This window comes from Syngnathus leptorhynchus, chromosome 5, assembly GCF_054491065.1.
Source record: "Syngnathus leptorhynchus isolate UIUO chromosome 5, UIUO_Slep, whole genome shotgun sequence".
In the NCBI taxonomy this organism is placed as follows: Eukaryota; Metazoa; Chordata; class Actinopteri; order Syngnathiformes; family Syngnathidae; genus Syngnathus; species Syngnathus leptorhynchus.
Genome location: NC_141199.1, coordinates 1,822,501 through 1,835,845, shown reverse-complemented (window position 1 = coordinate 1,835,845; position 13,345 = coordinate 1,822,501). Strand labels below are relative to the sequence as shown.

General features: G+C 49.2%; 2 protein-coding genes across 11 annotated transcripts in view; one reads left to right on the top strand and one right to left on the bottom strand.

The window, feature by feature from the left end:
• Window positions 1-1,799: 1,799 nt before the first annotated feature.
• The window catches only part of LOC147056219 (uncharacterized), a 239,053-nt gene continuing 227,507 nt past the window's right edge, over window positions 1,800-13,345 (bottom strand). Inside the window, exon 2 of the mRNA XM_085912937.1 lies at window positions 1,800-7,448. Coding sequence (XP_085769063.1) covers window positions 2,052-5,549 — 3,498 coding nt within the window. The 5' untranslated portion in view covers window positions 5,550-7,448 and the 3' untranslated portion in view covers window positions 1,800-2,051. The remainder of the gene's footprint in view (window positions 7,449-13,345) is intronic.
• Window positions 12,684-13,345, top strand: part of LOC147056220 (palmitoyltransferase ZDHHC5-A-like) — a 169,558-nt gene continuing 168,896 nt past the window's right edge. For 7 of the 10 annotated variants that reach the window (XM_085911350.1, XM_085911353.1, XM_085911352.1 and 4 more), the window contains exon 1: window positions 12,684-13,345. This exon is cut by the window's right edge and continues 19 nt beyond it. The gene's annotated coding sequence lies outside the window, so the exon portion shown is untranslated. The other 3 variants (XM_085911355.1, XM_085911349.1, XM_085911348.1) reach the window with 1 other exon arrangement.

Genomic DNA, 13,345 nt, shown 5'->3' with positions numbered 1-13,345 from the left:
ATATCGTCATAAATCAAACAGTCACCATCGGTACTAGACTTGGTCAACACCTGCAAAATACAAGATAGTTCTATTGCAGCTGGAACGACTTTTAACACTACTCTTGCTTTGAGACAGACCACACAATCTTCACCAGTAGTATTAGCAGCTTGTTCTGCCATTAAAAGCCAATTATTATTTATAGCGGTGACTCCCGTAGTGACCCTAAACCAATCATCTATGCTTCTGACTGCTTCCACGAGGATTCGAGGGTTTGTCGAGAGACTCACGGATACTTCTTGTTTGTCATCCTCACCTTGACATAGGAACACCTGCCAATACGGGTATCCATGCACATATATGTTTAACTGGAAACCCCAGCATCCCACTGTGTGTCTTCCTAAATGTAAATCTTGCGTAGTATTAACCCACAAAGTGATGCCTATCTGCGTTTTTTCCCCTTTTATCATTTGCTGATGTTGTTTCGCTTGAACACTAGTTCCCCATGATTTATACCAATCTTTGGTGTCCCATACCAAGTTTTTCCAACCTCTGTTAACTAGCTCGTTGGTCAAATACCAATCATAATCCCGATAATCCTGTCCTCTAATCTGCCCGCTTACCAAACTATCAAACGGTATGGTAATTTGTACTGTCACGTTTTTAGGGATGCAAACCTGGATTCCCCATTTAAATGATTGAACCGGTTCGCAGAGTCCCCGGTGTGTCTGAGTTACCCCAGCCACCACTCGCCTTTTGGACCGGGATTTTAAATGGTACTCAGACACGTTACTGTTTGTTTTGTGGCACCTCGTTCCATTACAGTACCACAACGGTTCCATGATTGGGGCTAGGTTTTTCAATTTAGCGTTTAACCTACCTTGACTTACGTTCCTCGCCATCTGCGTCATCTGAGTGAATAATTGTATGCCGTGACTACCCAATGCCCTCTCAACCAAAGACAAACTAAACTCACCCCCTAAGCATTGAGAATAAAACAACCACATTTCTCCGTATGTTAATTTACCTTTTCCATGACATGAAGCAACTACAAACCGTCCATCCCCTTTACATTGGTGAATACATGTCCCTTCTCTGCCTGGTGGGGCTAAATCCAATATTTCCCTTACCTGTTCAATTTGCTTCCTCCACACCCTTCTCTGGTACTTTTCCAATTTGTCCTGTAACGTTTGGTTTGTCTCTGTCCAATTAGACAATGTGACATGCATTTGCCAATTCCCGCTGTCACATCTCTGTCTCAAACCTTCCTGTTCTTCTCGTGAGAGCTCTTCTGTTGTGTTCACAAAAACTACTTCTCCTTTGCATCGGTATTGTTTATAAGTGGGTAAAATTTGAATCTGGGACGTTTTCTGCTGGATAGTCTCATCAATTGTCATCAATGTCCACACAAAAAGACAACTTACTAAAAATAGCACTACTAAAATTAATTCTGAAAAATCCAAAAATCCTTTCGAGCCCTCTCCTTTACTTTTCCGTATTGCTGCTCCTTCTCCTTCTGTCACCCCCCTTTTGGCCGGGTCCGGGACACGGCCAAACAAGAATACCTTCATCCTGACGGAACAAACTCTGGGGCCGGACGTAGGTGTGTGTAGTGATACCACCGGCGTCCTTTGAAGTCGAGCTGGGCCGCGTGAGACGTCCTGGCCAAGACACGAAAGGGGCCCTTCCACCTGGGCTCCGTCCACTTTCTGGAGACGACTCGGACGTACACGTATGGTGTGAGCTGATTATCCACCGACACGTCTCCCTCCGCCACAGCTGCAGCGGTTTTTTCTCCAATCTGTGCAGAAACACTGGACACCAAAGCAGACAAATAGGACCAATATGCTGCATGAGACAAATTTGGTACCGTAACATCCTCCGGCGGGACGAGCGTTGTCGCTGGTCCCGGCATTAGACGACCTGTCATCAATTCAAACGGTGCAAATCCAGTGTGCCTGTTAACGGATTGGCGCACAGACAACAAGGCAAGCGGAAGAGCTTGGAGCCAATTCATTTTTGTTTGAGCCATAATTTTGGCCAGTTTTTCCTTCAACGTCCGGTTCATTCGTTCAACTTTGCCCTGGCTCATTGTCAGAGCGGATCAGGGCTGGAAAACCATGCGTGGGGATGTAATGGGTGATCAAAGCCTTGATCACAGCAGTAGAATCTTCCTTCGAGCACGGATACGCCTCGGGCCAGCCTGAGTAAGCGTCAACCAACACAAGCAAAAAGCGTTTACCATTCACTCTTGTATTCATGTCGGTGAAATCAATGATCACCTCGGCCCCCGGCCACGGGGCCGGCTGAAACAGGCCGGGCTTAGGCTTCAACGTAGGACGTGCATTAAATTTCTGGCAGGACTCGCAATCCGCAACGAATCTCCAGACCACGTCCGAAAGTCTGGGATGCCACCAACTTCGAAGATGGACCATCATGGCATGGGGACCCACATGGGACGGTGTGTGTGCCTGTGATAGGACCTCTGCCATTAGCTTTCCTTCCGGAAGAGCGGGCTGGCCTTTGGGTCCTACCCACAAGCCATCCGATCGTTTGACAGCCTTTGCTGCCAGCCAGACTGATTTTTGTTCCGGGGACGTGGCATCCTGGGCGGCACACAGATCGGCATGTGAGAGCGACAGAGGCAAACAGGAGTCGGGGTGTTCCCCGTCCAGGATTACTGGACCGCGGGACACCATCATGTCCGCTGCCCCGCCATACCCGGCCGTCTGTTTGGCCAATTCATCAGCTGCTTGGTTTCCCCTGGCCACTAAGGTGTCAGCTTTAGAGTGTCCAGGCACTTTGACAACGGCTACCTCGCTCGGGTATTTCAACGTCTCGAACAGCTGCATCATCAAGTCCTTGTGTGCAATCTCTGAGCCTCTGGCCGTTGTGAACCCATTCTGTAGCCACCCTACCAGATCGATTAAGGCCGCCGACACCGCATAGGCGGAGTCAGAGTAGATGGTCACAGCCTCCCCCTTACACTGCTCTAGGGCTAATACCAATGCAAAAACTTCCGCCGCCTGGGCCGATGGGCGGGTGGTGAGCTTCATCACTTTAAGGGGCTGGAAGGAACCATCCCTCCACTCGACCGCCGCCGCGGCCGCATGGAGGGAGCCTTCTTTGTCTCTCCAACAGCAGCCATCTGTGAACACCACCCGACCGTGCCCGAGCGGAGTGGAATAGAGGTCAGGTCGGACTTTCGCCACTGTCTGGACCTTTAACGCACACTCATGTGGACCCACCAACAATTGATCAGCCATGTTCACTCCGGAATGGATATAGTGGACATTTGGAGCAGTCAATATTTTCAACAACCGTGTTTGACGCAGCGGAGTCAACGTGAATGCTGCTGACGCGACAAATGAGGATACTGCATGATCAGTCAACACATAAATGGGATGGCCCATTACTGTGTGAGCTGTCTTGAGTAAGATCTTTGCCAGGCCAGCAGCATATCTGGAACAGTCGGGTTGTCGTTGCTCAATGTTGTCCAAGGGGACGCTGCAATACATCAGCACTGCACGTCCATGCTGCATTTTCTGGTACAGAGCTCCATTCACAACTTTTCCTGAAATGGAGACATCTAAATGGAAGGGCAGAGTGTAATCAGGAGTGGCCAAGGCTGCAGCAGAGGCCAGCTCCTGCACCAGTGATACAAAGACCTCAGCAGCCTCCGGTGTCCAGACCAGGCAAGCCTTGAGATTCCTGGCTCCCTGTTCACGGATCAGGGTTCGGAGGACACCGGTTTTGTCGGCAAAGCAGGGTATGTAGTGTCTGCTATAGCCGCACAACCCCAGGAATGATAGCATCTCCTGCACAGTGGCGGGCCTTGGATGGCGGAGGATGGAGTTTCTATGCTCAGGCGACATGGCGAGGCCACTAGGGGTCAGCACCCGACCCAGAAAAGTGACCTGTTGGCGACAGCATTGCAGTTTCTTTCTCGACACCTTGAATCCTTTCTCTCCTAACCACAACAACACTTTCTTTGTTCCTGCAAGACACACCTTCTCATCCTTTGCTGCAATCAACAAATCATCAACATACTGCAACAACAAAGTTCCATCCGGCATTTGGCATGGTTCGAGGAGTCCCTTGAGCACCTGATTGAACAAACCTGGCGAATTTTTGAATCCCTGCGGCATGCGAGTGTATTGCAATTTTATCCCGTTGTAGGTGAATGCGAACACGTGCCGCACTGAGGGGGAAAGCGGAAGACAAAAGAAAGCATTGGCCAAATCAATCACTGTGAACCACTGGTAGGCAGGATTCAATGACGCTAGGATCCGGTGCGGGTCCGGCACAGGAAGAACAGGAGTGATAGTGACATCATTTACTGCTCTCAGATCATGTGCCATGCGCCATGTTTTCCCATCTGCCTTCCGCACCGGCCTCAGCGGTGTGTTCCATTCGGAACACGACACTTCCAACACCCCTGCGTCCCAGAGGCCACACAGAGTGTCTTCCATGCCTTGGTCCGCTTCTTCCGGCCAACGATATTGAGGCCGTTTGATAAGCCGCGTCTCATCCATTTGGAGATCAATAGGGGCCACTGAGTGACAAAATCCGACATCAAATGGACCTTGGGACCAAAGTGTGTCGGGCAAGGCCGCCAGCATTACTTCAGCGTCCTCATGGTCAGTTAATTCCCTACCGTGTGTGCGGGACACTATCGTCATCTCCAGCAATCCTGTATCTGACATGGGTTGTTTAATTTGGTATGCATTCTGAGATTTAGACCAGTACAAATTAGGAATGTAAGTTTCCCGCCAATCAGTCTGTTGCAACAACTGCTTGACCATTGAACCCAATTGTCTAGCCTCGTGTCCTGGGGCAAGAGCTAGGGAAATGTGTGGCACCCCTTTTTCTGTCATTTTGAACCACTGCATTTGTTCATGTGTCAGCTCAGTTACCGCTGCAACTCCCTCTTTACCAATCAAAATGCATGATGAAATTAAATCCCACATGTGCCCTTCAATTTCTTCAAACAAATCCCGATATACATCATCACTTTTTCGGTCATAATATAGAGTGCAATGCAAAGGATCAACAGGTGGGTGGTATGGCGTCAGTGAGCAGATCCAGGGTTTCCACAGTTGGTAGGTCGAGAACACACCACCACCAGCAGGGGTCTCTGGCTCCAGCCTGGCCCAGTAGATGGTTGCCGTTTCTGCTTCTGTTGGTAGGGGCGCCATCAGCCACTGACCATGTTGTTGTATTTGTTGTGAGCACTGGATGCTGATGCCATCTGGAAATTGAATAATCACTCCCTCTGGCCCACACAGAATTCTGGCTTCAACGGCTGACAACAAGTCCCTCCCCATCAAATTGATTGGGGTGTCCGTGGAATGGATGTATTTGTGCCAGAGTCTACACCCCGTCCGGGTGATCACAGTCTCAAGTGGTTTGGTAAAAGGCAGAGTTTGTGGTTTTCCCGAGAAGCCGACCAAAGTTGTTGTTTTCTTTGACAGTGAGGATACAGGAAGGGCAGTGTTTATTGATGAATATGTTGCGCCTGTGTCCACCAGCATCTGCACAGGTTTTCCCTCCACTGTCACATGAAGCATTGGCTCCGCCGGGCCGCTGCTTCTCTGGCTCCCCGGGCATCCCTATTCGAATTGTCCACACCAGAGATCATCATGTTGATAGTACTGACCTCTGTGTGCTTGTGGCTGTTGCCAGGGTCGTCCACTCGAGGGAGCTGTTCGTGTTTGTTGTATCGGCTCCTCGGGTTGATGTGGCGGGCCTCCGGCTGGACGGCCGGCTCCGTGCGGTCGATACTGCGGGCACTCTCTTGCCCAGTGATCGGTTTCGCCGCAGATGTAGCATGCGTTGGGCGAATGGTTTTTGTATGTCGCCCTCCCCGGGTAAGCAGGTGCACTCCCTCCCCGGCCTCTGTATCCGCCCCGGAACTGGCCCCTTCCGCGTCCCACCACCTGAGGAGCCTGTGACATTTGCATTTCCTTTTTCTGTGATTTAGACTGTCTAGCTTCACCATGCATTTTTGCCAACTGTAATTTCAACAACTGTTTGGATAATGCGTCTGTCTCGTTATCAACTTTAGCTTGTGACTCAGTAAACATTCTGCAGTGATGCAAAAGATGACGTTTAAACCGTTCCTCGGCACAAACCAGAATGTCAGGGTCTGACATTAACTGCTTCTTCACATCTGGCGGAAGTCCATCCACCAGCGCCGTCCGGAAGAGCACCTCTGCCTCGTGCGTGAGAGCCGGATGGCGACCTGTGGTTTCAATCCAACTCTCCACACATGTTACATAATGTTGGGCAGGTGACATTTTCACATCATAAGGAAACATAGTGGGGGCCAAATCGGTGGGTTGTGGGAAAGTCATTTTAATGTTTTCAAACAGGGGCGCTGCTACTTGTGGCAAGGGCACCTCCCTCCCCAGTCTCGCTGTGCCTGCTGCTTCCTCAATCGCCTGCAATTGCACTAGGGAGCATGCTCCTGCCAACATCTGTCGCATGTCACCAAGTGTACAACTCTGTCCACTCATTAGAGCCAAAAACTTGTTCAGCCACACCTTGCCTCCTCTGTGTAGTGGGGGCATCTTTTCCATCATCGCAGTTACATCACGGAGCACCATGGGCTCGTAACGCTGACCATCCGCTGTTGCCACTAGGGGACACATCAACTCATTTTTCTGAACCTCTGCTTGTATCATCTGTCCACGAGTACTCCGCAAATTATATTCTCTCCGTGTCTGGCCCTCTCCCTGTCCGCCCTTTTTTCTACCATTCAGATTCGCGTACTCCAACATTTTCCTCTGTTGCATCACAACATCATCTTCCTCCTCACCGCTACTGTCCTGCTGTGAATGCTCTTTCTGTCTCCACTCACTCTTCGCGTCTTGTCTTATTTTCTCCGTTACCCATTTCAACATCTGAGCTTCCTGTCTACGCTGCTCATCAACTTGATCAACTTTCTTTTTTAGCTCCTCGTTCTCGGCACTTAGTCTATGCCCACCTACTCCTTTCGTTATGTTGGACGTTTGAGAGCTCGGAGCGGGGGTGGAAGTGTCCACGCGGGACGCCTCCTCCTCCCTGATCCGTCGCCTCTCTCTATTTACTGCTTGTTCAATCAGTTGTACAATACTTTGATCCGCCCTTTCGCCTTCGCCCTCGACATCCACTACCAGTCGGCCACCCAACGTCACCACTGGAGCCATCACTCCGGGGCTGCCGTACGGCGGCGGTCCAACAGCAGTCACTCCGAGTGTGGGGGCACTCGGGGGTGTTACATCATGCAAAGATGGATAAATGCCCTTGTATTCAACTCCTTTCTTATCTGTTTCCACCGCTTTCTCTACCTCCTCCGCTTTTCCCACATTAACAACACTTTCTACGGGCAGTTTCTTCTGAGTGGCAAACAAAGCTGTTGAAGCTGTTGCCATATTGTGCAAAGAGCGTCGCTCTTCCTCTCTCTCCTTAATGTGCTTCTCGAGCACCTTGCGCTTACGCCAGCCGGCCCCTTTATGCTCATCCTCTAAGGAGAGCTTTCTTTTCAGCACCTGACTCTCTTTTTGCTGCAATTGCCGTGAGAGACGTTCCATGTCCCAAGTTGTTGAAAAACCCTGAAACAATTTGTCAGCTTCCAATTTCGCAAATACTTTTCGGTGTCTCACACGCTCCTTTGCCACTTTCTTTCTGTCAATGCCACTCACAATTTGCGCTTCCACATCAACATACATTCTTTCAATCTCACTCCATTCATTCCTCTCAGCACACACACTTCTATCAATTTGGGGCATTTTGGATGTTTTAGCGGTCTGATCTCTCACAGAAGGAACTGTTACCACCGGATGTTTTCGGGAGAGCCTCACACCTCCCAGGATCTAAAAAAAAACCTGGCTATTTGAATACGCTCGTCAACGTACCCTTGTCCGCCACGACTAGGCTAGGTCCCGGACCTATTCGTAATACGCGTAAGTCCCTGACTTTACCGTACACGTCACACACGTAAGTTCCAAACTTATTTGCCGTATGTATCTCTTGCACACTTTATTTGATCTGAACAACAGTCTCCTCTTAAATTTCCTCTTTCAATTTGCAGAATTTCGACTTATAGTAACAGGTATTCTGCTTACCTTATCAGTGATGAGCGCTCAGGGTTGAGGAGACGTTGTACCAGCTCAACGTTGTGCACCTTACTTATTCCAAACGGTTCGCCGACCGAGAGACAGCGTCCCGGACGCTGTCCGGTGTCCTGGATACAGACCACGAGTTGTCAATTACCCTTCTCTTGACATCACGTCGGGGTCACCAAGAAATTGTTAGGATACGGATTTTAGCTATTGATCTGACTCCAAATTACGATCAACTTTAACACAAGTTTCTATGTCCTAATCCACACACTGGCGCACCTAACAATTTTGCGAGTTCGTTCTGTCAAAGAGAAGACCAGTAGATCAATCAGACCAAATTTACCAAATGTTTATTCCTAACAAAGTGCTCTAATACAGGCCTGGGTCCCGGGTCCCTCACACTAAAACTCGTGCGTTTCTGTGACCACCAAAAGACGACACATTCTTCCGGGTTGCCCAGTTTTAAAGAAACACAATATGAATATTAAAGCATGCAAAACATTGTGTGATGATTGGTCGATGGTCATCTCCTCCCCGTCGAGGTGTCATCACTGTGGTCAGGAGTTGGGGGTGTTCCTCTCGAAGCCCAACCACCTGGACGTGGTATTGTTCTTTGTTCTCCGACCTCGAGGTGTTATCTGTTGGAATAATCTCGGGGGAAGCCTTGGCCTGCCAGATCAGGAGGCCTTATTTTTATGAGTTTACGACTCTCCTTTAAACTAAATGCTTTCTATTTGGTTCAAGGAATGTATTTTGATCCTTGTCAGCCTTATGTTTCCTTCCTGTCCTTATGTTACTTTTGTGTTTGTTTTGTAAGAAGTCTTCAATGACAATGAGCAGAGCTTCTTTGCATAGGCGAAATGTTCTTTGTCAGTTTAAAGGGACTTCATTCCTTTTAGTTAACTGTAGCTTTGATTCATAGATTGTAGATGATCAAAATTGGTTATATACAGTTTGAAGAAGTCACATTAAAGTTATCCCATATTTACTCAATGTTCGTTTAAGGAACTGTATATCAGTTACCTTACATTTACTTAATATGTGCTGAAAGGTTTAAGTAAGGTTAGATATTATTATTATTATGTGTTGTGTTAGTTTACTAAGAAGTTAAACTTAGCAGGAGTCGGCCACCTGTGGAGAGGACAACTGGTTGGGGGAAGAAAGCAGACTCTGCACTCCCAATGTGGGGGTCGAGAAGATCAATTCACACTACACTACATTCCTTTTCTAATCAGCGTTACTACAGCCACTATCTCCCTTCCTGGGCCTGTTCCATAACTCAAAGAAGAAACAAGTTCATGCAGTGTGCCTGCACATTCCTCACCCCCACCAATCCACACAAGCACTCCAATACTAGATATTATATTGATATGATTATATGTTTAACACAACCTTGAAAAATATGTTTGCTAACTGCTGAAAGCACATTTCCCTTTAATCGTCACACACACATCTGGATGTTGTGAAATTTGTCCTCTGCATTTAAGCCTCCCCCATGTGAAACGAACAGACAAGAGCAACGAATAAGTAATAAGCAAATAACCCAAATAAATAAACAATAAATAAACAAATAGACAAATAAGAGCAGCAAAATGGAGCAAGCGCGCTAATAGCAGACAGATAGATCAAAGCGCAAAAGAACAGGACGTCATGCAGGAGAGGTTGGAGGGGGGAGGGAATTCAAGATCCGGACAGCTTGGAGTACGAAGCTGTCTCTGAGTCTGGTGGTGCGGGAGTGCAGGCATCTGTACCTCTTCCTAGAGGGCAGAAGAAAAAACAAAGAGTGAGTGACTCACATCACACATAATCGTGGCCGCTTTGCGGGTGAGACAGGAGGCGTAAACTTCCTTCAGGGAGGGGAGTGGAGCCCCGATGATTCTACTTGCAGTGTTCACTATGCGCTGCAGGGCCTTCATGTTGTACTCAGAGCAGCCACCACCCCACACAGCAATACAACTGGAGAGGACGCTTGCATGCCTGAGTTTCCGCGGAAAGTACAGGCGGCGCTGAGCTTTCTTCGCCAGCGATGCAGCGTTGGTGGTCCAGGAAATGTCCTCTCACTGATGTGCACCCCCAGGAATTTGATGCTGCTCACTCTCTCCACCACAGCACCGTCGACGGTCAGCGGGAGGTGGTGGGTGTGACCCTTCCGAAAGTCAATGATAATCTCCTTGGTCTTGTTGACGTTCAGCAGAAGGTTGTTGTCCCTGCACCATGCGGCCAAAAGGTCGACCTCCGATCTGTAGTGAGTCTCGTCGCCACCGGTGATCAGACCCACCACAGTCATGTCGTCGGCATATTTCAGCACGCGGTTGCTGCTGTGGGTCGCAGTGCAGCCATGCGTCAGCAGGGTGAATTGCAGCGGACTGAGCACACAGCCTTGAGGGGCCCCCGTGCTCAGCGTGATGCTGCCGGCACAGGTATGATGGTGGCAGCCTTGAAGCATGACGGGACGACGGCCTGCTGCAGGGAAATGTTAAAGATGTCTGTGAAGACATCCATCAGCTCCTCAGCGCAGTCCTTCAGCGCCCGTGCCGGGATGTTGTCCGGGCCCGCCACCTTACGGGTGTTGATAGCAGCAAGCGTCCTCCTCATGCTAACGGCAGAGAGGCACAGGGGCTGCTCGTCCAGATGGGGAGGGGTCTTCAGCGGGCAAGTGTCGTTCTGTGCGTCGAAGCGAGCAAAGAAGCGGTTCAGTTCGTTGAGCAGAGGGACGTCGCCCTCACATCTCTGCGGCGCGGGCTTGTAGTCCGTGATGGTGTGAATGCCTCGCCACAGGCCCCGAGCATCCCCGCTGTCCTTGAAGTGGGCAGTAATCTTGGAAGAGAACGCCTTTTTCGCATCTTTGATGCCCCGGGACAGTTTCGCCCTAGCTGATCTCAAGCCCGCCTCATCCCCAGCCCTGTAGGCTTTGTCTCTGGCCCTCAGCAGCCCGAGAAGAGCCCCTGTCAGCCATGGCTTCCAGTTAGCCCGAGTCACAACGTACTTCGTGAGGGTCACATCATCAATGCACTTAGCAATGTAAGAGGTCACAGAGTCAGCATACTCCTCAATGTCTGTCCGATTGTCGCAAGTGGCTGCCTGCTTAAACATTTCCCAGTCTGTAGTGCCAAAGCAGTACCGAAGAGCATCAGAGGCCCCCTTGGCCACACTCTAACTCGTTTGCGAACCGGCCTGGAAGTTCTCACTCTCTGTCTGTACGCGGGGGTAAGCAGAATGGTGACGTGGTCAGAAAGTCCGATGTTGGGGAGGGGGGTGGCCTTGAAAGCTCCTTTATGTGCAGTGTAGACCAAGTCCAGGAAGCTGCCACCACGCGTTGGAAAAGTAACATGCTGGTGAAGCTTTGGAAAGACAGACTTCAGGTCAGCTTGATTAAAATCACCAGCGAAGATGATGAGACCGTCAGGGTGCGCCGCTGCTGATCACTGACAGCCTGATACAGTTCATTAAGGGCCGTGATTCCTCCTTTCAACGTTGGAAGGCGGGATGTAGACCGCGACAAGCAGAATCGCAGTAAACTCCCTTGGTAGGTAAAAAGGACGGCACTTAACTATCACAAACTCCGCCAGTGGCAAGCAGTGTCTGCATACCACTACAGAGTCCCGGCACCATTTGTCGCGGATGTAGACATATATACCTCCTTCACGCGATTTTCCTCCTTTTTCAATTGCCCGGTCCGCTCGATAGTACGCTAGCCGCTCCAGTTGCACAGCAGAGTCCGGAATGTTGACATTCAGCCAAGTTTCAGTGAACACGAGCACACAGCAGTTACTCACTGCCTGGTTCGTGGATCTCAGCAGATGAATGTAATCCATTTTGTTGTCCAGCGACCGGACATTCGCCAGAAGAAAGGAAGGCACGGCCGGGCGAGTTGGGTTCGCCGCTAGCCTGGCCCGGATGCCTCCGCGCTTTCCCCTCTTCTGCCTCCTCGCACACCGCTTCCGACGCTGCTTGTGCAGGGAAGGAGTAGCAGACGAGTCCGGCGTTGATTCAGGCCGGAGTAGTCCCAATGACTTTAATGTCCCCGTATCAAAGTCCAAAACGCCGCAAAACTCGCTTTCGCCGATGTCGAGCAGAACCTGTCTGCTGTACTTGTAGCACAACGTGGTACGATCAGATAAACACATAAAACTGTCTGACAAACACTTCTTAAATGAACAAAACACCGATCGATTGGGACGGAGAGAGGCCGCTGCGTGTGCACGCACCGCCATGTTGAGCAGCAACTCGCGAGAACCGTTTTATGTGATTTTGTCTCATTAGATGAACATATTTCATAAATCTGACCTGCAGGCACTGAAGTGATGGAAACTATTATTCATAATAACAGTGTCATATTTACTGAGAATCAGATAGTAGTTTTTTGGTGAAATATATTTTTTAATGCAGTTAATAATTGCATTTGTTTCCAAAAAGTTTTTTTTTGAATACCCATGCTTTACTACCTACTTAAAGTAAAAACCTTGTTTGCAATAACCTCTACATATCATTTCTATTACTTCACACAAACACTACATCCATCTGCTCCCGGTTTGGCCCCCGGTCAAAATTTAGAACCCAATTCGGCCTGCAAGTCAAAAGGTTTGCCCACCCCTGGGCTATATCATTTTGGACGTGTTCAGCAATTCACTCAGAGCGCGCTCGAATTCAAGTCTGACTGTTCGAAAATTTGGTGCTTTGCTAAAAAAAAAAAAATCGTTTAGAAATTCAGAGTGCACCAAAAGAAGAGTGTCAGTGCGTGTACATGGCGTGCTGGCTGCATTCGGAAAATAAGGGAAGCGGAACTCTCCGAACACACCCACTCGCAGAGTAGTGCAACGGGCATCAGCAAATTTCCGAACGCGCCCATTGTCACCCAACGAGGACTCTTTCTTTTGTGACTGGTTTTCGAGACGTCAGTTTCGGGATACAGATGATGAATAGCTGCCTCTGGGTAGTCCCCTGAAATATCGGAATCTCTTCCAGCCACGAATGCAAGAACCGACACAAATGCACGCAGTTTATCCCCTCATCATCCATCCTTAACTCGGAAAATGCCTAATGTACGGAATGGTAACAGTTAGCTTGGCTCGTTAGCCTGCCATCTCTATAGCACCGTATTCCAATAATGGAAAAACTATCCTCGTGTATCAAGCGCACGCATTTTCCAAACGTATAGACTAGACTTTACGTGGGTATGATAGATTGCTGCTTGCATTATCTGATACATTGAAACGACAGTCATGATTTGGATTAACCGCAACACTGTTGGGCAGAGAGCT